Source organism: Podarcis gaigeae, assembly GCF_964106915.1.
Source record: "Podarcis gaigeae genome assembly, chromosome: 10".
Classification (NCBI taxonomy): Eukaryota; Metazoa; Chordata; class Lepidosauria; order Squamata; family Lacertidae; genus Podarcis; species Podarcis gaigeae.
Genome location: NC_139686.1, coordinates 46,092,661 through 46,116,027, shown reverse-complemented (window position 1 = coordinate 46,116,027; position 23,367 = coordinate 46,092,661). Strand labels below are relative to the sequence as shown.

Sequence of the window (23,367 nt, the reverse complement as noted above, 5' to 3'; positions counted from 1 at the left end):
TGTTAACTGAGCAGTAATCTGGTCCAAGGTCACAAACAGATAATTCCTATTAAGATTATGATTAAGCTTTTAAAGAAATTCTTATGTTTTCAAATGACTGCACTTTACCTTTTAATATCCCAAAGGTATAAAATTATAACTGGAAAGCTTTCCGGTGCAATATCTGGAGTACAAAAAGCAGAAAATGGCCCCATTGAATGGAGTCGTGACATGCCTGTTTCCTGCAGTCTTTCAAAGTAAGTTCATCAAATTGCTGACTCACTTAAGTAATTGGATGCTGATTGTATTTTCTCCCTCTGCTTTCCTTAGCGGATATCAGACGTATTTCACTTCATTTGTGTTGGTATTGGAAACCATTTTTGTGCATATAGAACGTTTGCTTTCCCACACATGCTATTTTATTGCCACTGTTTTATTGCCCAAGGTTGTTATTTAGAAAGGTACCATGATCACTGCAGATGGAGAAAAGCAGTGACAAACCTAGACAGCATCTTAAAAAGCAGAGACATCACCTTGCCAACAAAAGTCCGTATAGTAAAAGCTATGGTTTTCCCAGTAGTGATGTATGGAAGTGAAAACTGGACCATAAAGAAGGCTGATCTATCCATTCTGAAGGAAATCAGCCCTGAGTGCTCACTGGAAGGACAGATCTTGAAGCTGAGGCTCCAATACTTTGGCCACCTCATGAGAAGAGAAGACTCCCTGGAAAAGACCCTGATGTTGGGAAAGATGGAGGGCACAAGGAGAAGGGGATGACAGAGGATGAGATGGTTGGATAGTGTTCTCGAAGCTACCATCATGAGCTTGACCAAACTGTGGGAGGCAGTGGAAGACAGGAGTGCCTGGCGTGCTCTGGTCCATGGGGTCACGAAGAGTCGGACACGACTAAACAACTAAACAACAAAATTAGAGCTCAGACAAATTGGTGTAGGTGAAACATAGATGTAAAGAAGAAGAGGAGTTTGGATTTTATACCCAGCTTTATCACTACCCTAAGGGGTTTCAAAGAAGATGCTAGCACTGAGCAAGGGGTTTGGACTAGGTCACCTCCAATAACTCTTTCAACTTCATGATCCTGATACCATATCTCTCTTTCATGTTGCTGCTAAGGATGCTAAGAAACAACTTCTTCTTGGAAACCTAAGGTTTTGGGGCTTTTTGTTCATTATGCTTCAGTTGTTGATGATATATCACTGCCCCAACTTGGAGCATGGTTAGACTCAATATGTCTGGCAGTAACCATGGTTCATTGCTTTAATCCTGGTTAAGATCCTAACTAGTGAAGCCAAGGTTCTGTTTGTACAGCTGAAGTCTCTTTTTTCTAGCTTAGGAGCTGGGGAAACAGCTGTAACCATCTGTGCCTTGTAAGGTACAGATGAAATGCTTAAATCAGCACAAACTGTGGCTTGCAAACCATAGTTTCACATCCTGGCTTGTGGCCCATCCTCATCCATGGTCCAGCTATTTAGTTGCAACACTTAACCAGGAAAGCAAAATGTATGGTCCACGTAGAGTTTTATTTGGAAGCTACACCCATGAATTTCAAAAGAACTTTCTGTCAAATAAGTGCCCTAAGGTTTGCTGCCTTAGAATTATAGTTTGTTCTCACATTTGAATCTGCTGGTGGATTTCCTTTTCTTTTCTGCCTTTGGGTTGTCGCTGCATATTCTGCAGTACATTGCTCCCCCTATTAAATTACTATGAGAAAATCCAGAAATGATGTACAGTGGTGCCCCGCAAGACGAATGCCTCGCAAGACTGAAAACCCGCTAGACGAAAGGGTTTTCCGTTTTGGAGGTGCTTCGCAAAACGAATTTCCTATGGGCTTGCTTCGCAAGACGAAAATGTCTTGCGAGTTCCTGCGAGGTTTTTTCCCTCCCCCCCTTTTTCCCAAGCCGCTAAGCTGCTTATCAGTTGATCCGCTAAGCCGCTTATCAGCTGATCCGCTAAGCCGCTAATAGCACTAAGCCGCTAATGGGCTTGCTTCGCAAGACGAAAAAACCGCAAGACGAAGAGACTCGCGGAACGGATTCTTTTCGTCTTGCGAGGCACCACTGTACCCAAGTGAAGAACATTCTCTTGCAATATAGGTGCAAATGCATTTCATGCATGAATCCTGCAATATAACATAGTGTGATGGGCATGTGTTCATCAAACGTCTCTCTTGTTGCTTCCACCAGCTGTCCCACCACTAACAGAAAAATAGTTGACACCCTTCACACTGTACAAAATACTGATTAATTAGATGATCTTTACCTAGCAAGCGTTGAGGAAATATCTCAGTGGGTAATGTCTTCCCTGCTTCATAGAGGATATGAGTAATCATTGACCAGTCGGAACCTAGGCAAGGCAGCCTAGAGAGTTTTATGCTGTTGGCAGTGCCGATATACATACACAAAAACCAGCAGATTCAAGAGTGGGCAGAAGGAATGTCGTACTTACTCAGAATTAAAAACAAATGTGTTTATTTTTCTATTTTAGGGGCCTGCAAGTACTACTCACACCCGTTCTTGCAAATATTCTTGAAGCGGATCAAGAGAAGTGTTGGGGATTTGATCAGTTTTTTGCAGAGACGAGCGATATACTCCACCGAATAATTATTCATGTTTTCTCTCTGCAACAAATGACTGCACACAAAATTTATATTCACATCCATAATAAGTAAGTATTTCAACATTTTCATATCTTTATTCTTACGTGACATTTCAAACTGATAGGATCAGGTTACCTCTGAATAGAACAGTTTTGCTTATTAACTCTGAATTCTTTCACCTTCACTCTGTCTTTATTACTGCATTAGGAGCCATTTTAAAAATGTATTTCTTCTTCTTCTTTTTAAACAGTGCTGCCATGTTTCATGATTTGGTCTACAAACAGACAAAAATAGCTTCAGTTAATCAAGAACTGATATATGAAGGCCGGCGTTTAGTCCTAGAGCCCAGCAGATTGGCACAATCTTTCCCCAGAACCACTGAAGAAAATCCCATAATCATCGTCAGCAGGGAGCCTGTGAAAATCGCAGGATTACTCTATGACGAAAGTATGATGGAGTCTCTTGTTTTTCTCTTCTCTTTTTTAATGGCCGACTTATTCAAACTGAATTGTTATTACTTGATTCTATTATTATTATTTTAAACACGTTACTTTGTTGGATCCTGTTTCGAACATCAGCCCCCTATGTGACCAAATAAGTTACTTTTTTAAAAACTGTGAGCAAGTAATTGGTTTGCTATCCTGGAAAATCATGTGAGGAAGGGTGGAATAGAAATTGTAAGAAATAAAGCAATCCTAATCATAATTTTTCTTTTATATTCTGAATTTGTTTGAGTACTATTTGCTTATTTTTTAAAAAATACTTCTGTTCTAGTTCTGCTTCCAAAGGTCCATCAACGTTATGACTTAGATACTGATGCAAGCATGGCAAAAGTGAGTATCTCTTCATAATTGTGTCATGGGACCATTTCCTAGAAGGGAAATACATGTATTGGTACTGGACTAGGATATGGCAGAACACCCGATAAGCCCCTGTTCTAGATGGAGTCTCCCCTTCAGCCCAAATATTCTATCCCAACTTTAATATACAGTATCCTGCCTACCAGGTAGTATCTTGAGTTCCTTGCTGCCTTTGTCCCAGCCCAATATCCCAAAATCTCTAAAGTGTATGTGCTCCTTTTACACCTCACAGATGTCTAGGAAGTCCAGACTGTAAAACTAAAGTTTAGAAACCTCAAACTTTAATTCTGTCTTGGTGATAAGTGTGTTGCTCAGTATTCCCACCTGACTCAACGTACAACCTTTTCATGATTTAGCTTCCTAAAAATATGCTTCTTTTACTCCTACAGTTTTTATCGCAGTCTGTTTGCTTGTGACAAACTGTAGTGTATGCTGCTCACACCTTTCTTTGGTCTTCCAGGCGGTTACAGGGGTCGTTTGTTACGCCTGCAGAGTTGCCCATGCTTTACTGCTCTACCAGGAACTGATGCGGAAGGGAATCAGATGGTTAATGTGAGTGGCGCTGTGATTTGCTTGTTGGGGCAGAGTGAATCATTTCTCTGGCACTTACTGACCCCAGGTATTCCAAGTGCCAGTTACAAAGGTGGAAAGCCCCAGAGAGATCTCTGCCCAACAACTGCCATGCACATCCAGCTATAGACAAACCTAAGCTGGAATAGAATTACCGCTCTATAAGATGCACCTGACCATAAGACGCACCTTGTTTTTAGAGGAGGAAAGCCCCTTTTTTGAGGATCATCTCAAAGTGGTTAAGCTTACTTTGCAATGGGGAAAAATCCTGTTGTTATGGGGTTCAACTCACAGTTCTGCAGCTTCTTTAGGAAAGGAAAGGGAGCCGTTTCTACAGTTTCCAGACAGATAATCTAATCAGCCAGTCACATGTCGCTGGGGAAACAAATAGCAGAACATTCAACAATGGAGTCCTGGGCAAGGGGGCAGGGCCAGAAAGGGAGCCAGTGATCGACCACACATTCGCTCCATAAGATGCACAGACATTTCCTCTTATTTTTTAGGAGGAAAAAAGTGCGTCTTATGGAGCGAAAAATACGGTGTATCCTTTGGTGCTGCATAGGAGGTAGTTACAGCGTTACAGGCTTTCCTGTTCCTTGCAGTAAACTATTAACTTAAGTTTCTGTTAATCATCAAATTCCATCTACAAATGCAATTCTTGTATGCAGGATGATGGCGTTCTAAGCTTGTTTACTCAGAAGAAGACTATCGCCCGATTAAAAGTACTTAGAATTGTGGCCTTTGTTTACATGCAGCTGCCATTTTGCATGGAGGTTGCGTTCCCGGCTCCCCTGCATTCCAGCAGACCATGCCCTGCCCCATTATGCCCCATTCTGTCTCCGTTCTGCCCTCTCCTGGGTCCAGAAGGACCTGCAGGTCGGCAATCGGGCCAAAAATGGTCACCATGTGTTCTTAGAATATAGTACCTTTTCAGGAAGAAGTTGATGTTCATTACTTATCACTTACTTCATTTATGAATCATTTCCTATGAGGCATACTGAAATGATTTACAGTATACAGGGGTACCTCAGTTTTCAAACGTAATCCATTCTGGAAGACCGTTTGACTTCCGAAACATTCAAAAACTGAGGCACAAAGGGCAGCCTGCAAATTCAATAGAGAAAATTGAAAAAAACTCAGCGGAAGCCGTTTGATTTCCGAGGCGCGTTTGAAAATGGAAGCATTTACTTCCGGGTTTTCGGCGTTCGAAACATAGCACTGTAATACCATATAAAAACAGTTAAGACAACCAACAAGAAGTTGAACGATGCATATTTATTTTCCATGGGTTGGTGGGAGTGTGTCAATTTTTATATAGAGCAGACGTTTTCTATTGTAGCACGTGGATAGCATATCCGGTATTTTTCATATCTGTGCTGACACAGTTGGTCTTCATTCTAGCGAAATAATCAAAGAGGACTACAATGAAACGTTACACAAAAAGACAGAGGTGGTTATCAAGCTGGAATTTTGCAACAGAAACATAGAAAAAGCTGGGGAAATGTGAGTATATAAATGCTCTTTTTTAGAACAAATGCTGCATGCTGGGAAGGTCTGCATTTCTCATGTCATTGGATAATATCCAGTCTTAGTCTTGTTGAACAATGATGGGTATTTGCTACAGGATACCTCCACCCTGTAGGGACGCGGTTGGCACTGTGGTTTAAACCACAGAGCCTAGGGCTTGCCGATCAGAAGGTCAGCGGTTCGAATCCCCGCGATGGGGTGAGCTCCCGTTGCTTGGTCCCTGCTCCTGTCCACCTAGCAGTTCAAAAGCACGTCAAAGTGCAAGTAGATAAATAGGTTCCGCTCCTGCAGAAAGGTAAACGGCGTTTCCGTGCGCTGCTCTGGTTCGCCAGAAGCGGCTTAGTCATGCTGGCCACATGACCCAGAAGCTGTACGCCGGCTCCATCGGCCAATAAAGCGAGATGAGGGCCGCAACCCCAGAGTCGGTCACGACTGGACCTAACGGTCAGGGGTCCCTTTACCTTTACCTCCACTCTGCAGGAAGCTCACTGGCTGATTTTGGACAGTCTCTTAATCTATCCTACCTTGCAAGGTTGTTGTAGGGATATGGGGGGGGCAGGCAAAGCATGTATGCCAGCTTGAGCTTCTTGGAAGAAAGGTGGGGTATAAATATAAAACAGAAATAAAATAATTTTTGTTGCCCTAAAATGTAGGTTAACTACATAACCTACTTTTAACTAGCCTTCAGCAAAACCACTTTCAAGGTCTACAGAAATATCTCCATGCACATTTAGTGCTCAATTGTATACCCAGGTCTCCCTATTTCAGGTGTTTGTGGATGTACTGTTCTGTTGGATCCAGAATAATTGTTTTCATTTTATTTTGGCATATCACCAAATAGGGTTTTTTATTTTTAACAATTATTTGATCATGCTAAACAGATCTGTGGGCCATTTTACGTAAGTTGACTTTGTGTGTCTTGTCTTCTGGCGAACAGATATCAAAATATGTATCAAAACAACCTGGCACCGTCAGAAGTGGATGAAATTTCAGACATACACTCCAAGCTGTTACGGGTAAGCATATTAACATTGCAGCATTACAGTACTTGAAATAAGGGTGTTTCTTGCAAATTCCTGGTATGTTAAGTGTTTTCCTGTAAAGGAAAACCATTTATTTTTTTTAGCATGTTTGTTGAGCATGTTCATTAGCTTATGGTATTTTCTTCATATGAATCTATTTAGTGTATGTTTTATTTCTTTCCAATTTGGATGTGGAGAGATGTGAATAGTCGTGGGAAAATCGCTCAAATTTCTGGCTTGATATTTGTGTGTGTGTGTGTGTGTGTGTGTGTGTATAGAAGTGGCATATGGCATAATTCTTGTGGGGAAAATAGCGAGCCATGCTTTTTTCACATGCATGGATGTTCGCAAGAAGAAACACGTCCCCAAAATGTGATGCTGAAGCAGTTTCACAACAGCACTGCAGGGAGATCAAACTAATACAGGTGTTGAGCATTAATGTGCTGGTGAAATATTCCAGAAAATTTTATCGCACACCCTAAAAGCAAAAATAAAAAGATCTCTTTCAATGTAGATGACTTTCTATTTTTGTGTCAGTGGTGTTTTGTGTATATGTGCAGTGACAGCAATGTAGGGATGTTGCCTGTAAGCACAGATTCTTGGCAGCCAGTAGAAAGTCTCTCTTTCCTCCAATGCAAGGATGCTTAAAGTTATGTTAAGGTGGACGTCTGTAAATTCTAGGAAATGTGGCTTGGCTTGCTGCTATTATGAGGTGTTGCAGGTTTCTGGCCAATTTTCTGTCATTGAGACATTTTCAGCTATTCTAAAGTAACCAGGGTTACTTTCTTTCTATATATACAGCCATACCTCAGGTTGCGATCGCTGTGGGTTGCGCGTTTTCGGGTTAAGGACGCGCCGAACCCAGAAGTACCAGAATGGGTTACTTCCGGGTTTCGGTGCTTGTGCATGCGTAGAAGTGCCAAATTGCATCATGCGCTTGTGCAGACGCAGCGCTGCGGGTTGCAAATGTGCCTCCCGCATAGATCACGTTTGCAACCCAAGGTTCCACTATAATTTTTATTTATTTTCCATTTAATTATATACATTCACATCATTATTATCCACTTTACTGCCCTGGCTCTTTAGAGCCTATTGCCTTCCTTCCCTCCTGCCTCATGGCTTTCAAAATTAACCTTTATTTCATTGCATTTTGTATGTTTTCCAATTCTAATTGCACTCATTACAAAATGACTCAAAATTTAAATAAAGGTAGAAAATTTCTCATTACAAGTCTTCAGACAACCCTGCTAGTAATGTTAATTGCTTGCAATAATCTTTCAAATATCGTATAAATTTACTCCAGTCCTTTTGGAATAGTTGATCATGCTGGTTTCGGATTTTTCCTGCCAGCTTTGCCAGTTCTGCAAAGTCCATCATCTTCATCTGCCACTCTTCTTTCGTTGGTACTTCTTGTTGTTTCCATTTTTGGGCTAAAAGAATTCTTGCCGCAGTTGTTACATACATAAACAATCTTTTATCTTATATTTATAAAAGATAAAAAGGTTTCTTTCTATATATGTTCCAAAACTCAGCTTTCAGCAAATTTATGCTGGGTAAAGCTGAATTTCTTTCATTCGTTCAGCTTTCAAGTTCGCGGGGAACAATAGAGAGCAGTCTTCAGGACATCAAAAGCAAGCTCTGTCCGAATGGCCTGCTGTCTGATGGCTGGACCAACCAGGAAGGCACGCACCCAAAAGACAGAAAGTGAGTGGCATTTCCACGTAAAGTTCTTACTGTGCTTCGTTTTCAAGTTCAGACATACTGGCATGTGTTAAATGATTTATATCTTTACTTTTTCTCTCCTAGCCCAGAAAGGTTGCAAGTCCTACTGAGTTCCATTACAGAAATTTATTACCAGTTCAAAAAAGACAAAGCAGAACGCCGTGAGTAATTTTAGTTTATATTTAGTTGAGTTAAGTTATGAGGTACTGCAGATTTGCCTCTTTACCACCTGAGGTGTATATTTTTAAGACCCTCCCTATATTTTGTGACTGTAAGTTGTGATTGTAAACTGTTTTTAATGTTGCGTTTATTTTAAATTGTCATACTTTAGGCTTAGGGTGAAGGGTGGGTAATAAATTAAAATAATAGTAATAATAAGTAATAGTAATAACCAGTGCTTTTTTCCTGGGGGGCCACATGGTTACACATACCCCTAAACATTTCGTGAATCTAAGTTTGGCCTCATTGAAGGGCAGTATTTCAATATGAGTAGGAAAATGAGAGTACCCTTAAACATTATTATTTTTTAGAAAAAAGCCCTGGTAATAATAATGTTCAAAGTTAAAATGATCATGGCTAAGTATATGTGTACAGTCGTACCTTGGAAGTCGAACAGAATCTGTCCCGGAAGTCTCTTTGACTTCCAAAATGTTCAGGAACAAAAGCGCTGCTTCTCATTGGCTGCAGGAAGCTCCTGCATCCAATTGGAAGCCCCGTCAGACATTTGGGTTCCAAAGAATGTTCGCAAACCGGAACACTCACTTCTGGGTTTGTGGCATTTGGGATCCAAGGTACGACTGTATTTGACTTGATGGGGGGTCATCGATTATAAAATCAATTTGTGTTTCAAACGGTGAGTAGAGAAAGCAATTCTGATCTGCCACTGTGCTGCCCAGAAGCTCATTTGTTCCCATGCAGGTCCTCCCTGTTTCTCACTGGGTCTCCTTCCCTCCCCCCCCACTGACGTTTGGCTTGAAATAATCATTCTTCTGTAGGCAGTAGGATTCATTGGGGTCCTTGTGTCCACACACAGACAGCTTCTCCAGTTTGCCCGTGTGCCCTAGAACCCAAAAAGCTTCACAACCCCCTGAGCATTACTTTTGCTATCCGATTTCATTTTATTCATTTATTTTCTTTAGGACTTCCATATAACGAGGAACAAATCCACAAATTCGACAAGTAAGTCTCTTTTTAAAATTCTATAAATATTTTGGGTGAGGTCCAGCATCCCACCAGTGGACACAAAATGACAAAATAAAAAAACAGTGTGTGATTTTCTATATGTGGGATTCCTCTACTATAATTATTATTATTTATTTATTTATTTATTTATTTATTTATACTCCGCCCATTTGGCTGGGTTTCCTCAGCCACTCTGGGTGGCTCCCAACAGAATATTAAAAACATCAAACATTGAAAATTTCCCTAAATAGGGCTGCCTTCAAATGTCTTCTAAAAGTCAGATAGTTGTTAATTTCCTTGACATCTGATGGGAGGCGTTCCACAGGGCAGGTGCCACTACCAAGAAGGCCCTCTGCCTGGTTCCCTGTAACCTCACTTCTCGCAGTGAGGGAACCACCAGAAGGCCCTTGGAGCCGGACCTCAGTGTCTGGGCAGAACAATGGGGTGGAGACACTCCTTCAGGTACACTGGACCAAGGCCATTTAGGGCTTTAAAGGTCAGCACCAACATTTTGAATTGTGTGCTCTACGGTGTACTCTTTCTACAATGTTCTCCCTCTTTGGAGTGCAGAGATACTGTTTTTAAGGTCCAGGATTGTGAGGAATGGAATATTTGGGAGCAATATGACAGTATGGTTCTTATTTCTGTGCTGCAGGCAGAAGCTTTTTCTACATGCTACAAAAGCCATGACCTTGTTCAAGGAAGAATGCGTCACCAAGTACGAAGTTTTCTTTGACAAGGCAGAGGACTGGATGAGGCAAGATTCTTCATTTTGCGTATCATTGGACTCTCTCTACAAGAGCAAGTCATAGTGACACAAAAACATGATTTTAAAACTGGTTTTCCTTTTCAGGAAGATGCTTCTTTTAAGAAAGCAGCTAATGAATCTCAGAAAACTCTGCTTCGATATTGAGGAAGAGGTGTCGAAATATCAGGACTATGTAAATGACGTAAGTGTTCTCCTTAATTACAGTCATACCTTGGTTTTCAAACAGTTTAGTTCTCAAACGTTTTGGCTCCCGAATGCCGCAAACCCGGAAGTTACTTCCTGTTTGGAAACTATTTTTGGAAGCCAAATGTCCGACGGGGCTTCCGTGGCTTCTGATTGGCTGCAGGAGCTTCCTGCAGCCAATCAGAAGCCGCGCTTTGGTTTCCAAACATTATGAAAGTTGAATGGACTTCGGGAATGGATTCCGTTTGACTTCCAAGATAAGACTGTATCAGTATTTTAAAGAGGGATAGTCAAAAGAGGAATAAGTGCTTTGCAGAAATTCATAATAACCTGCACAGATTTTCCCCTTAAATTTTATTGCATACACAAAGTCTCCCAACATTGCTCCATTAACACTGTAATCCTATGCACGCTTATTCAGAATTAGCCCTATGGAGTAGAGTGGAGCTTGCTCCCGGGTAAGTGTGCATAGGATTGCAATATAAAATTACTAGAGCTCAGTGGTTGTCTTACTGTGAGAAATGTATTAAGGAAGAGAACAATTATCATAAACATTTCAATTTAGAAAAGATTGACTCCATTCCAGATGTACCAAGCAATTTCTGCTGCCAGCTTTGATCATCTGTGGACAGGGGGAAGATTGCTTGGAGTTCATTGAAATTAGGCTCTAGGGCAGCGGTTCTCAACCTGTGGGTCCCCAGATGTTGTTGGATTACAACTCCCATCGTCCCTGAACTCTGACCTTGCTAGCTAGGGGTGATGGGAGTTGTAATTCAACAACATGTGGGGACCCACAGGTTGAGAAAGGCTGCTCTAGGGCCACAGGCCTCCCATCCCTAACATATAAGATCTCTTTCCAAAAAAACATTGTCCCTCCCCCCCCTTTTATTAAGTCCACCAGTGGAGCATTGAAAAGCTAGACAGGATTTATTTGCCGCAGAATCCAGAACAATTCACTCTCTTTGATAACCAGAATGCCCAAAACTTCCCAATTCTTTAGATCTTTAAAAAAGCTTTGAGAACAAGAGGAAAATTAACATTGTATAGGTAATCCTTATGATATGTTATTTTTGTGCCTAAATACCTTCCCAGTTTAGATAAACAGCTAATAGAACTCATTTTTAGTGCAGTCTTCACAGTTCCATAAATTCTGTTTTGTTAACATTAGACTTACTGTACATCTGGAAAACTTACTAAATAGAGTTATGCAACTACAGACTTCAGGAATTGACTAATGAGGGTCCTGCAGTGCTGTCAGGGTAGCACTGCTAGTCAAGGTGGGGTGAAGGGGGAGGCGCTGTTGGTCTTCTTAAGTCTCTTGGGAGCAAGAGTTCATGCTCTTTTCAACTCTTGGGTACCAAATGTCATCCCTTGAATCCAGTGAGTATTTATTAGAAATATGTCTCCTGTTTTTTTCTTATTAAGATGGGCTTTGTGTATTTTATTACAGTTACAAGAAAATTTGCCCCATAAGATGTTTGCGGCTTCCGGTGGGATCAAACATACAATTAACCCAGTTTATCCAAGTTCAAACACTTTGGTAGAAATGACACTTGGGTAAGAATTTCTCACCTGGATGAATGCAATGCTTTTCAACCTGCTTTTCACAGAACTACTTTAAAATGCCAAGCTTTTGTTAAGATTGTTATTTTTTTATTATTTGAACCCCACCCATATGACTGGATTGCCCCAGCCACTCTGGGCATAGTCACATCTGGAAGTTGACATCAAGCTTTATTAGTTGTTTGTTTAACCCAGGGGTGGCTAATCTGTGCCCTTCCAGATGTTGTAGTGCAACTCCCATCACTGTTGGCTCTTTGCAGTTTAGCTGCGCTGCGGAAAGCTTGCTGGGGAGACCACGCATTACAAGGAACTCAAAAATAACTTTAACAAGGTTTTAATAACAAAAACAAAAACTCCTTTTACATTAAATATATCAACAAGCATGACCCAACCACCAACCCATCCCCCGGGGTACTGAGAGAGCTAGGTGCTGCTCTTTATATATTATACCCAGTTGCTGACACAGCTTAATTAACATAACTTAGCAGCACCTGCTATACTGTTTCACAGCTGTAAAACTGGGTCTCGTTATTGGAACATTATTGTGCAACAATAATGAACCTTCACATTTAAAGAAACCATTCAACATGCACATGCTGGCTGAGGCTGAAGGTACTAGTGGACAAGCAACATCTGGAGGACCAAGATGGCATGGTTCTAGAAACAGCATTGCCACGCAACATTTGTGTTTCTTATTCTTGTATCAGCTGTTCTTATGGTGCTGCCATCACTAGCCCTGTTTGGTGTTTTTACAAAAATCCTTCATGGAGTAAGAATCGCATAAAGGAGAGTAAGGACAATAATTCCTTCCTCTCCCTCTTCTGCAAACATCTGCCATGGGGAGCCTTTCCTACTCATGTAAGCAGTGTTGGAAAACGCCCCGGGGCCGCCTGCAAGCCCATGGAATTCCAAGCGTCCTCTGATGTGTGCAGCACTGGAAAAGGCATCTCCCTCCTTCTCCAGGGCGCTCCAGCAACATATATCAGCTTGATATATGCACACTAATCTTCTGGCATAACACAGTAAGAAGAGTGAGACATCGTAGATCTACTATTTATTTACATGCTATATACAGACTGCAGCATAATGGTATCTGTTCTCTCCAGTTCCGAGAGAACGACAAAAATGAAAGTACATTACAAAGTACATACAAAGGAAAAGAGATAAGGCTGTCTTCCGTTCCCACAGTCTTCTCAGACAGGCGTGTTATTCACACCAGTTACATCTGCAGCATCGGCTGCATGAAATACAGTTGGCAGGGTGGATTTGATTTAAATCATTTTTTTAACAGAAAGACCCATTCTTGCTGGTATGATATTAATATTTACAACCAGATGAAGGTTTTATTTTTGTAATAATAAATTTCCAGAGTAGTTTTTTCAGTTATATCAAAAATTACTGATTTGGTTATACAATTAGAAATACATATAGACAGATAATTATGGAAATATTGTGAGGTTTAATAAGTTAACTGTTTATATTTGGACAACTTTTCTGCTGTACTTTATTGGAAGGAGGAAAATAATCATTTCCTTAATAACAATAACATTATAGCATATATATCCATGTTTGTTAACTGATGTGGTTAAACAATTAAAAAAAAATTTAGACTGAGTTTTAACACACATTAAAAACTTAAAACAAATCCTTATTTCCTGATGAATAGCCTTTGGACTATAATGTAACTTAAATAGAAAACTATCTTTACAAAGATTTTCCCTCCAAAAGCATTTTATTTTAAAAATCCAATTTAAATTTTAAAAAATTGAATTATTTATTTTTTAAACCACTTTAAAAATCATTGATTTTTATCCTCCCTGCATGTAGGCTCCTCATGTGATTTAGAACCCTGGAAGAGCCTAGTATTCAGTGAGCCGAGCTGAAAGTTCCTCTTTAAATAGTCATTATACACAGTTTGGGTGTCTTTTTGAAAAATCTGTTTCACTTCCAGTTTCCTTACATTAAAGAAATAGCCAGTAGTTTTATAAAGATTTTTAACTGAGAATTAAGCATGTTATGGTGCATTTCTTTTCTTTCTTTCTTTTAAACTTTCAGCATGAAGAAACTGAAAGAAGAAATGGAAGGTGTCGTTAAAGAATTAGCCGAGAATAATCACCTTTTGGAAAGGTAAGGGGACGTTTTAAGGAACTTAGTTTGGCAGCAAGCATATACGGTGAACACGTAGCTGGCATCTCTTTTGAGAATTTCTTGTGCACCTGAAGAGGGTTGGCCCACGGCTTGCAGGAGGTCCATGCTTTGAAGTGGCGTCTTGTGTGCAACCAGAAGCAAAGGAGCCACTTCTGCAGGGTGCTTTCCCACCCTGCAGAGGCGCATGTGTGAATTCTGTGCAGAGACGCTGGTCGCTTGAGTGTTTCCCATGTAATTGGCATCCCACCAGGAAGGAGAGTTAGGAATGACCGGCACAGTGGACCCTTCCACTGCACTCACACAAATGCACTCCTTGTGGTGAAAGGCAACGTGGGTGGTGCTGTGGTCTAAACCACTAAGCCTCTTGGGCTTGCCAGTTCAAATCCCCACAACAGGGTAAGCTCCTGTTGCTTGGTCCCAGCTCCTGCCAACCTAGCAGTTCGAAAGCACACCAGCGCAAGTAGATAAATAGGTACTGCTGTGGCAGGAAGGTAAACGGTGTTTCTGTGCACTCTGGTTTCCGTCACAGTGTTCCATTGCACCAGAAGCTGTTTAGTCATGCTGGCCACATGACCTGGAAAGCTGTCTGTGGACAAACCCTCGGCCTGAAAGCAAGATGAGCGCCGCAACCCCATAGTCGCCTTTGACTGGACTTAACCATCCAGGGGTCCTTTACCTTTTTTTAAAAAAAACTCATTTTGTACTTCCAGATGCACTCTTTGTGGTGCATCTTAAAGACTTGTTCGATTCAAGCCAGTGGGCTTGATCCAGCTAAGTCAGTTGAACTCTGATCCCATAGAAATCAACAGAATGAGTTCATTCCACTGCACTGCAGCACAATCACTCAATTCTGTGTACCAGAGACAGCATTAAATGCTATGATTGTGTTTTTTTGTTTAGGTTTGGTGCTTTGACGATGGATGGTGGCCCAAGGAATGTGGATTGTATTTAGCTGGACAATTTACCACAACACAATCTGAATTTGCACAGAAAGAGCGTATATCCATTGAAAGAGTTTTCTGAACTTGGCATTCCCCCTCAGTATTTAATAAAAGCATGTAAATATGTACATAATGTATATAATAGAAAGTATATTTCTTTTGGTAATGTTACAAGTGGTCTTAACATTTGGAGTAACATCAGAACTTTCCCCCGTGTGAAATAATGAAGGCTGCATATTGTGGTGAGCACATCGACGCAATGCATTTGCTTCAAATGCTGTCCTTGCCTGTTTACTTGTGAATGTTGCTAGAGAAACTGGTCTTGGAAAAACCCTACTTCATTTTTGTCAAGGAAATTGGGCTTCCCCTTAAGTCACCTGAATGCACAGTACCTCGTTTATGAACCTCTGAAATTGTTTCCTGCTGTCTTTCATTGTGAGCAGATGTCTCTTACAAAGTACAAAAAAAGAGACAGGGAAAAGTATGATTACCTCTTGAAAAAGTATCTCTCTTAACTAATGGTGAAGGAAATATTTTTGAGTTTGTAATCATGTTCAGTTTGAGTATGTATAATCTGCCAGTTTGGAATTTAAAAGCACATACAAATTGAATCTTCTATTTGCTAAATCAACAGGTGACGGAAAAGCTGTAGCATGTTCGCTAGCATAGAGTGTGTCTCAAAATCAGTGAACCTTGTTTTTAATTCTTACTGGCATTTAAAAAAAAAACCCCAAACACCATACAATTTCAAAAGTAGCATTTACTTTCTTACATGCTAAACATTGAGCCTGGTGTGGACCATATATTGGTTTCTAATCTTTGTCAGTTCTACTAAAGTAGGAGAACTCTTTCCTTTTTTTATTAAAGCTATTGTGAAGCGTTTGACACTGAGGTAAAACATTGGCACAGTTGTTTACGCAGTTGCCTTGGAAAAGGGGATCCCTGAAGAGTTGGCACTTTCCTCACTCACTGAAAGTGCCTTGGCCCAGTTTTGGGGAATCTTCCTTACAGCTCATCAACCTCATTCAGCACAGAGGCCCAAAATTTAGTTCAGCATTTGATAAGCTATCATGGGGAGGAGGTAGTAGAGAAGTGAGCTTCTGCTAGCTTCCTTACACTGTGTTTTAAATATTTTTAATTCAACATACATGCACACATACAAAAACAATCTAATTCAGTCTTACTGACTTTAGTGGAACTTATTTTCCAACGTGTCTAGAAAGTAAGTAAGGCTGTTGTTCAGTATTCTGGATAAGTTCTAGGAGAGACCCAATTGATCTGAGACTATTCTAGATTTCTGTGCATTGAGGCCTTCGTTTCTTTTAATCAAATTTCTAATCAACTCTACCTTCTGTCTCCTCCATTCTGACATGCCAAAATGCAAATAAAAATCATCCGTCTCTACATAGTCTCAAATGGATAAAGAAATATTATTTCACTGTCGCAGCTCTTATTTTCATTACCAAGTTTCCAATAACCTAGTTGGAAGGACTACGGAAATCATAGGTAGTAAATCTATGTGAAATTTTGCTGCCTTATTGTATGTAAATGTCTATTCTGAAATGTTGAGATTATATTTCTGTAACGTGTTTACTTTATGCTATCGTTTTCTGTTTTACAGAATCATCATTTTGCATAATCCTGTTTACTCTATAACATAATTTTTGAAGGGAGGAAATGGAAAAGGGTCAATTTTTCTTCAATATACTGAAACCAGTTTTAAACGAATAGTGTAAATCATGGATGACAGCCTTTTATGTTGCTGAAGGCACTTTTGCCACATTCTCCCATCCCTTCAGAGTTCCTTCCTTTCTATTAGTTTCATTTTATTTTATTTTTAAGGATTTTGCTGTCTTTCTATGAAGTTTCAGAATAACGGGGAGGGGCAGTGTTTTATTTGATTAAAATACTTTTTAAAGCTTTTCTTCTGGGCTTTTTTTTTGGGGGGGGGGTTCCCTCAGCTGCCCAAGAACAAATTGATAGCTTTCTATCATATATGTTAATAATAATAATAATAATAATAATAATAATAATAATAATAATAATAATAATAAATTTTATTTATATCCCGCCCTCCCCAGCCGAAGCCGGGCTCAGGGTGGCTAACAACAATCAAATAATCAAACAGTCAAATAATCACACATTCTAAAAATATTTCATTATAAAAATTAATTCAAATCAAATTGATGGCAACTGATTAAGCAAAATTCTGTGCAGGTTGCCAGAGGAGGGAGTCAGGCTGCGCCCTGACCAAAGGCCTGGTGGAATAACTCTGTCTTGCAGGCCCTGCGGAAAGATGTCAGGTCCCGCAGGGCCCTAGTCTCTTGTGACAGAGCGTTCCACCAGATTGGAGCCGCAGCCGAGAAGGCCCTGGCTCTAGTTGAGGCCAGCCTAACCTCTCTGAGGCCTGGGACCTTGAGGATGTTATTATTTGCAGACCGTAGGTTTCTCTGTGGGACATACCAGGAGAGGCAGTCCCGTAGGTACGAGGGTCCTGGGCCGTATAGGGCTTTAAAGGTTAAAACCAGCACCTTAAACCTGATCCTGTACTCCACCGGGAGCCAGTGCAGCTGGTATAGCACCGGATAAATGTGATCTCGCAGCGAAGACCCCATAAGGAGTCTCGCCGCGGCATTCTGCACCCACTGGAGTTTCTGGGTCAGTCTCAAGGGCAGCCCCACGTAGAGCGAGTTACAATAATCCAATCTGGAGGTGACCGTCGCATGGATCACAGTGGCTAGGTCAGGGCGAGAGAGATAAGGGGCCAACTACTTAGCTTAGCGGAGATGAAAAAATGCTGCCTTTGTTATAGCTGTAATCTGCGCCTCCATAGAGAGGGAGGTATCGAAGATTACACCCAAACTCTTAACGGACGGTGCTGGCATAATTGCACCCCCGCATACGGCACACTAAAATAAGAAAGGAATTACTTTTACTTGCTTTTCAAATTACCTATATTAGTCTCCTATACTAAAATAAAAAAAATTATATATGTATTTGAGAGGAACCCCCAAATAACCCAGAGGGGCTTTATAGGACTGAGAATTCTAATCCGTGTTAGCCATGGTGAAAAATGAAGCAGTACAGTCTATTCTGGATTAATCTCCATTGCTTTTGTCTCTGCCCCTGCTTACAGCCCCCAACAGATTACATTACAGGGTACGCAGCACTCAAGAGAAAAAAGGTCCTGTTCCCCCTTCCTCCATGTAAATTATTAAGATAAGTTGTAAACAATATGACATATACCAGCTTGCTTTTTTGTAGTGTTCAATATTTTGCATTGTGTTTTCATATTAATTTGTAGAGGGAACTCTACCATTCTTAGTCTGTATAGTAACTCTATCGGCAGCGGCTGTGGGTCTTGCGAAAATTCTCTTCAAATCAATGTACCACAAGTTAGGCAGCAGCATGAGAAATAAATCTCTTTTCACACTTCTAATTCATTGTCCTTGATATGATGAATTGCTGATCTTGGTATCTGAAGAAGTGTGCATGCACACGAAAGCTCATACCAAGAACTAACTTAGTTGGTCTTTAAGGTGCTACTGGAAGGAATTTTTTTTGTTTTGACTATGGCAGACCAACACAGCTACCTATCTGTAACTGATCTTTGTACGTAAGCAATGTACATCATTGGACTTCAAGACTGGATACTCACAGTGTTATAGAACATTGTTAAGAGTGTGTGAAAGATAATGGGTTGAAAGAAATAATTAAAAAAACAACAGGGTATGAGCAGGCCGCTGAAGTTGGTTGCTAGTTCCCAGTTCCTTATTTGGTTGAAAGTTTGAAACACTGAAAAAAGAAGAAAAGTTAATATGTTCTGAACTCTGAAGTAAAGTATGTCTCTGAATTGCAAAATAATATTTGGGATACCCTACATGATATATAGGGATGCAAGTGGCGCTGTGGTCTAAACCACAGAGCCTAGGGCTTGCTGATCAGAAGGTCAGCGGTTCAAATTTCTGCGACGCCTGAGCTCCCGCTGCTCGGTCCCTGCTCCTGCCCACCTAGCAGTTTGAAAGCACGTCAAAGTGCAAGTAGATAAATAGGTACCGCTCTGGCGTGAAGGTAAACGGCGTTTCCGTGCGCTGTTCTGGTTCGCCAGAAGCGGCTTAGTCATGCTGGCTACATGACCCAGAAGTTGTACGCCGGCTCCCTCGACCAATAAAGCAAGATGAGCGCCGCAACCCCAGAGTCGTCCGCGACTGGACCTAATGGTCAGGAGTCCCTTTACCTTTACCTTTTACATGATATATATCTCCATGATCAGAGGACACACTCCTTTGAGCCCAACAGTAATTTTCTTCAGTCAACAACATGCTTGTGAAATGCTCATAAATATGTGATTACATCATGCAACCATTTTTTTTAAAAAAACAGGTAACTGGAGGTGGCCACTGCAAAATATGGCTATTTCCACCACAAATCATACACCGATACAACCATGAAAATGTCCTCTACAAGATGCCATTGAAATACTCTTGGATGCAGTTCATCTGGCCCTGGAGACTTGAATACATCTAAACTAGCCAAGTATTCTTGTACTATCTCCTTAGTTATTCTGGGCTGTGTTTCCTCTGCTGAATCATTTGCTCCAAATTCTTCAGGTCGGGCATTGTTTTCTTTATCGGAGAAAACTGAGGCAAAGAAGGCATTGAGGAGTTCAGCCCTTTCTGTTTCCCCTGTTTGCATTTCACCATCTTCTCCTCTGAGTGACCCCACTGTTTCTTTGTTCTTCCTTTTGCTACGAACATACCCATAAAAGCCTTTTTTGTTGCTTTTAACCTCTCTAGCAGGCCTGAGTTCATTCTGTGCTTTAGCTTTTCTGACTTTGTGTCTACACGTGCTGGCTATTTGTTTGAAATCCTCTTTGGTGGTTTCCCCCCTTTTCCATTTTTTTGTACACATCTTTTTTTAATTTTAACTCAGTTAAAAGTTCTTTAGATAGCCACCCTGGCTTCTTTAGGCACCTTCCATGTTTCTGTCTCATTGGTATTGCCTGAAGTTGTGCTTTTACTATCTCCCTCTTAACAAACTCCCAGCCACCATGAACTCCCTTTCCTTTTAGTATTACTGTCCATGGGATCTCACCCAGCACTTCTCTAAGTTTTATGAAGTCGGCTTTCTTAAAGTCAAGAAATTGAGTCCTAATATGCTTGGCTGCTCCTTTCCGCTGTATAGTAAACTTCAGAAGAGCATGATCCCTCGCGCCTAATGATATGGGACATACTCAGCATCTTAAATCATGATGGGATTCTAATAAGTTTAATAAACAATCTAGCTGTTGAGATACAAAACACCCTAACTTTTATTATGTTTTCAGTGGTCCTTGGCTTCCCAGTTGCATTAAAATACTTTGCTCCGACATTCCTTCTGGCTTCCATGCAATATAGTGAAAACTAGAAAACAGTATTTCTGTTGGATATCTGTCTCTTATATTCAAACAGACACAGACAAAAGAATATCTGTGGAAATGTTTGCTTTATCTTCTAGGGCACATTGACGCAGGAAATACAATCTATCAAGATTCAGACTGGAAAAAGGCAGTAAGTTAAAAATATCTGAAAGTGGGGGTTTAAATAACTTACATGTTTTAGTATGGAGGAGTGAAACATAAATATCTCCTGAAACATCAGTACTATGCACTGTATTACACAAATGTTTTTAAGTCATTTTACAATTTTGATGCAACATCTTTGTTCCTATAACGTTTTGTGTGCTGTTGTGTCTGGATTTAGCCAAGAAAATGTCAACTTAAACGAGATAGCTGGAGGCAATAAACTCTAAACAGCAGCAAATGTAAAAAATATGGGCATCCTTTTCAACTGGACACTGTTTTGTTTAATGAGAATAGTGTAATTATCTAAAAGCACAATGAAAATATAAGCATCACCGTTGCACAGATTCATCATTCTTATCTATATATAAAAGCATGTCATTTATTTATAGACTTTCATTTTGAGGTGCCAAAAGTAAGCCACTATATATTTTATTCATTTGTTGGATTTCAGTGTCAGCAAAAGTGATATGTTAGAGACTGAGCCTAAGACTGCATATTGGGAACTTTAGCATAGATATCAGCGGTACAGTTTAGAATCAGAAAAGGATTTATTTTCAAATAAACATGTTAGTAACAGAGCACCTCATTCTAAATAGTAACAATATCAAGGTATCTTTATAATTCATCACCCTCTTCATAAGATTGTGGGAGGAATGCTCTATTGATTTGATTATCGAATTTCTGTAAGGAAAACACCTGTTTAATGTTGGGATCATATATAACCTGAGAAAAATACTACAGGAAATGGTTTTTTAAACAGCATTTTTGTAAAGATACTGATGAATTCCTCTCACTGTACTACCATACAGTTTGGTTATAGTAATGTGACTGTATATAAAGATAGAGATCTCTAGTTTACTAAATGTAGATGAGAGGATTTAGGACCAACAGGTGGCCTTGAGACATGCTGGCTGAGGTTCTATTCACGGCGATCTTATGGGGTTGTGGGTATTTGAGGCTTTTTCCTTCCTTCCTGCACTTCTGTGCAGTTACCTCAAGAGCAGTCGGCTGGCTTTAGCTATGGCAATAAGAAACGACTTCAACAAAACAATTAGAAGGATAGCACAGTTTTTTTATTGGTTCCCCAAATCACTGGGTAGCCCAAGGAGGAGAAAAATCAAGCTTCTTTGCACATCTTCTGGTAAGTTTATCTTTTCCTCTTCTCTGCATTGAACTTAAATTGAGAAGTTATGTATTCTTAACAAAACTAAAACCTTTTCTCCTGCAGTTTTGTGATGAGTGTTGCAGCAGAAAGAAATTAGTCTGTGTCAAGTTGCTTGAAGCACATCTAACGGTCTGAGCAGGCCTACTAAGATTTTTACTCTTCGAACCAGCACGTTTCCATTGATAGATAGATAATAAACAGCTTAATTTTTTTTTAAAATCTAAGCAGTGTACAACATGAACACCGTAACAATTTCATTAAAACAAAAATACAGCAGTAAAGCTATAGCATGAAAGCATATTAAAAAAACGGGTTCAGTAAATTTATACAGAGAAAAATGGACTGATCTTACGTATTAGGGAAAGCCTGAGCAAAAAGATATACTTATTTACAAGATGTCTGAAGTTGCTGCTTCACATATGGTAGAGAGAGAGAAAGCGAAGAGCTCCTCATTGAGTTTGAATGGAGACTTGAAAGCTGTTCTTTAGGGAACACTTGTCCCAAGCAGCAGTGGGTACATGGGCTCATCGTGCTCCTGTCTGAATTCTGATCATATGCATTATTTTGAGATATATTCTTAGAATATTGCTTTGGTGGATTAAGGCCATCTGCTCTAGCATTCAGCTTCACATGGCAGCCAGCAAGATTCTTCTGGAAGCTAATATCGAAGGAAGGAAGGAAGGAAGGAAGGAAGGAAGGAAGGAAGGAAGGAAGATATCTTCCAGCATCTTGGAACCAGGGATACGTTGCTTCTACAAGCAATGGCCATTCCCGAGTTTGCCTAATCCTTTACTTGATCCATCTAAGTTTATGGCTACCACCACATCTTTTGTGAGTCAATATCATTCATTATGCATTTGGTCAACATAGCCTGTCCTGAACCTACCGCCAGGTGACCCCAGGTGCTATCATGAGAGAAGGAGAGAAATGCTTTCCTCACCATGTTTTACACATTGTTAATAATTTTAGAAAACCCATTTATTTATGTATTAAACGTATATCAAGCCTTTCCTCCCAAAGGAGCCCAGAGTGGGAAACACATCAGCATTAAAGCAAGAACAATTAAAAATAACACAGCGATGTATTCAAAACATTCACAAACGACAACGTACTTTCACAGCTAGTAATTTCAAGGTTGCAGGAGCAGAAAGGCTCAGTCATCAAATGCCTGGGTAAACAAGAATGTTTTCTAATTCTTTCTGACAGTTCATAACGGAAAGTACAGATGCCCTTCACCGAGGGGGGCATGATTCCAAAAATGGGTAGCAGCCACCAAGAAGGCCCTGTCTTGGGTCAATGCTAACGAAGGGACACCACCAGCAGTAGCACCAAAGGGCCTCCCATGGCAGTCGTAGACCCTGAGATGGTTGATATTGGGGAAGGCACTCTTTTAGGGTCTCAAGCCATTTAAGGCTTTGCATGCTAGTAATAACACTTTGTGGTAGCTCCCTGGCAGCCACTGCTTTCAGGACCAGTGATACATGCTTCTATCAGGCTGATCCACTTATTTGTCTAGCAGCTACATTGTGTGCTAGCTCCAGCCTCTGGACCATCTTAAA

The 23,367-nt window shown here is 40.4% G+C and overlaps 2 protein-coding genes across 2 annotated transcripts in view; both read left to right on the top strand.

The window, feature by feature from the left end:
• Positions 1-17,003, top strand: part of TBK1 (TANK binding kinase 1) — a 29,948-nt gene extending 12,945 nt beyond the window's left edge. Inside the window, exons 7-21 of the mRNA XM_083699260.1 lie at positions 126-236; positions 2,482-2,661; positions 2,844-3,040; positions 3,368-3,426; positions 3,914-4,005; positions 5,425-5,526; positions 6,488-6,566; positions 8,155-8,276; positions 8,379-8,455; positions 9,434-9,473; positions 10,132-10,233; positions 10,330-10,426; positions 11,879-11,985; positions 14,047-14,118; positions 15,040-17,003. Of these exons, the coding sequence (XP_083555386.1) occupies positions 126-236; positions 2,482-2,661; positions 2,844-3,040; positions 3,368-3,426; positions 3,914-4,005; positions 5,425-5,526; positions 6,488-6,566; positions 8,155-8,276; positions 8,379-8,455; positions 9,434-9,473; positions 10,132-10,233; positions 10,330-10,426; positions 11,879-11,985; positions 14,047-14,118; positions 15,040-15,091 (1,489 nt within the window). The 3' untranslated portion in view covers positions 15,092-17,003. The remainder of the gene's footprint in view (positions 1-125; positions 237-2,481; positions 2,662-2,843; positions 3,041-3,367; positions 3,427-3,913; positions 4,006-5,424; positions 5,527-6,487; positions 6,567-8,154; positions 8,277-8,378; positions 8,456-9,433; positions 9,474-10,131; positions 10,234-10,329; positions 10,427-11,878; positions 11,986-14,046; positions 14,119-15,039) is intronic.
• Positions 17,004-21,564: 4,561 nt separating this feature from the next.
• RASSF3 (Ras association domain family member 3) overlaps positions 21,565-23,367 on the top strand; it is a 53,372-nt gene continuing 51,569 nt past the window's right edge. The window contains exon 1 of the mRNA XM_083699462.1: positions 21,565-21,784. Within this exon, the coding sequence (XP_083555588.1) occupies positions 21,580-21,784 (205 nt within the window). The 5' untranslated portion in view covers positions 21,565-21,579. The remainder of the gene's footprint in view (positions 21,785-23,367) is intronic.